Raw genomic sequence first — 2,157 nt, 5'->3', positions numbered from 1 at the left:
TTTTTTTCTTTAAAAATCACCTAAAAATTTTAAAGTCTATGTGGTATTATTTTATCTTTGAAGAATATTTTTAATATTTTTACTTGTCAGATCTGTTGTTTGTTTAAGAAGCAGAAGAAAAATGTGTATTTATTTTTTATTTGCCAAACACATTAGTTTGTATTGTGTTAGTTTTTAAGTTTTTTCAATAGTAAACTACGGTGTGTTCGTTAGTAAAATGTGTAAAACACTTTAAAAATTGCAGAATATATTTAAGAAATAATGATTGAAAAAATGATTTGAAAAAAATGCCCAAATATTCTTTGAAAATCAGCAACTTTAAAAAAAAATAAATAAATAAAAATAAATAAATAAAAAGCCAAAATGCCAAATTGTCGGGCACGTGGAAAAACATGTTTTGTATGTTTGTTCTGAAGTTTTGGACGGATTTTAGCTTCATACTCAGACAGCGCTGCATAAAGACCATATTTTATTTACCATATACACATCTGAGTCACCGATGTCCCGAGGACATTTGTGTCCATCTCATTTCTGCATGTTCTGTGTTTTCTTTCCTCCCACTCACTTTCACACTGACTCAGCCGCGTCCCACACATCCGTCCATTTCAAACACAAAACAACAGCGGTGCGATCTGCCTGTCTGTGAGCCTCGTCCCTCTCAGGATCTACAGACCCTCACTTTCCTCACCGTCATCAGTCGGGTTGAACCCACAGAGCAGGCAGATGGAGGACACCCAGCGGTTCATGTCCTCCTCAGACTCCGCCACCAGGTACCACGTCCTCTCCTCCGTCCTCAGGTCGAACACGAAGCTGCTCTCCAGCTCCTTCTTGGTGAACGTCAGGCCGGCGTCCACCTGACGGAGAATACAGAGACACGAGAAGCAGAGCAGTGAATTACTGAAACACGTGAACGCACAACCTTCGGATAGCGTCAAACGCGAACAACTTGCTGAGACCGATTCTGATTTTATGATGGAAAAATTCACCGATTATCGACTGATATAGTGAACTTTTGGGCTGGATTGTGCACAGATTCTGCTCAGCAACGGACTGACACTGAACCGTACGGATGTTTATTTATTCTTTATTTAAATGGACAGTAAAGAGCATACAGTACTGATGTGTGTTTTATTTTTATATTTTTTATAAGAATGGTGAGCGAAGACTGATGCTGAACACATACAGTGCTGATATTTATTTTTATTTACTCTTTATTTTTGTTTGTGTGCAAAGTTAAATCAGCAGATTGTTAAAATTAAAAGCTGCCTGTTTAAGAAACAGCGCAATGATCTATTTTCATGCCAATTAAAAATTCACTATATCGGTCTCCATTTACGTTTTTTATTCGGCATCAGTGCGGCCCCTCAGCGGTCGTCTGCTTACCTGCTCACACAGGTTCAGGTTGATAGTCCTGATCGGCCGGCGGGACTGCGGGTTCTTGAAGTACTGCAGGACGTCCGGCTCCCCGCTCAGCCGCCCGCTTCGCAGCACGAACCAGCGTCTCTTCCACGCCTGCAGAGAGCGAGGGACGGTTATCAGAATACAGCGGAAACATTATCGATTATAGTTTAGTTTTTTCTTTTTATGTTGACAAAAATATCAGCCGTGAATGAAAAAACGTTTGGTAAGGACATTTCTAGGATTCAGGGACCTTTTAAGGGTTTCAGGACATTTGTGGGATTTTTGGAACCTTTCAGGAATTTTGGAACATTTGTAGAACTTTTGGACATTTCTAGGAGTTTAGGACATTTCTGAGATTTGAGGACATTTTTAGGACTTAGACATTAGGGTCTTAGTTTGGACCTCTGTCGGGGCTGCAGGAAATTCTCCTTTGGCTCTTTATTATGATCAACAAGCCGTTTTATGCACTTTGACACCTTATGTAAACTAAAAGTACAAAAACAATTCCCATTGTGAATCACTTGATTTTTATTGTGAATTAGAAAATGGTTTGTGGACCACTCCGCACCCTGTGCGGGTCCAGATTTGGCCCGCGGGCCTAAAGTTGAGTAAAGTATATCTGATATAGACGACTGATTGCCCTCCTCTCCAACTCTCACTAACTGTGGTGTCTCTCTCCCATGTCTCAAGTTTTACACTCCAGTGCACATGAATGTTAACTAAACATCCCACACACACACGGACGCACACGCACAC

General features: G+C 40.4%; 1 protein-coding gene across 1 annotated transcript; it reads right to left on the bottom strand.

Moving 5' to 3' along the window:
- Window positions 1–618: 618 nt before the first annotated feature.
- Window positions 619–1,512, bottom strand: LOC121963877 (GRB2-associated-binding protein 2-like; the record flags this gene model as incomplete). Its single annotated transcript, XM_042514116.1, has 2 exons — window positions 619–854; window positions 1,384–1,512. Coding segments are annotated over 2 exons (318 nt in total), but the record flags the coding sequence as incomplete, so codon positions are not given.
- Window positions 1,513–2,157: the final 645 nt, after the last annotated feature.

Source organism: Plectropomus leopardus, unplaced genomic scaffold (genome assembly GCF_008729295.1).
Source record: "Plectropomus leopardus isolate mb unplaced genomic scaffold, YSFRI_Pleo_2.0 unplaced_scaffold13053, whole genome shotgun sequence".
Lineage (NCBI taxonomy): Eukaryota > Metazoa > Chordata > Actinopteri > Perciformes > Serranidae > Plectropomus > Plectropomus leopardus.
This window is presented reverse-complemented; position numbering and strand designations above follow the sequence as displayed.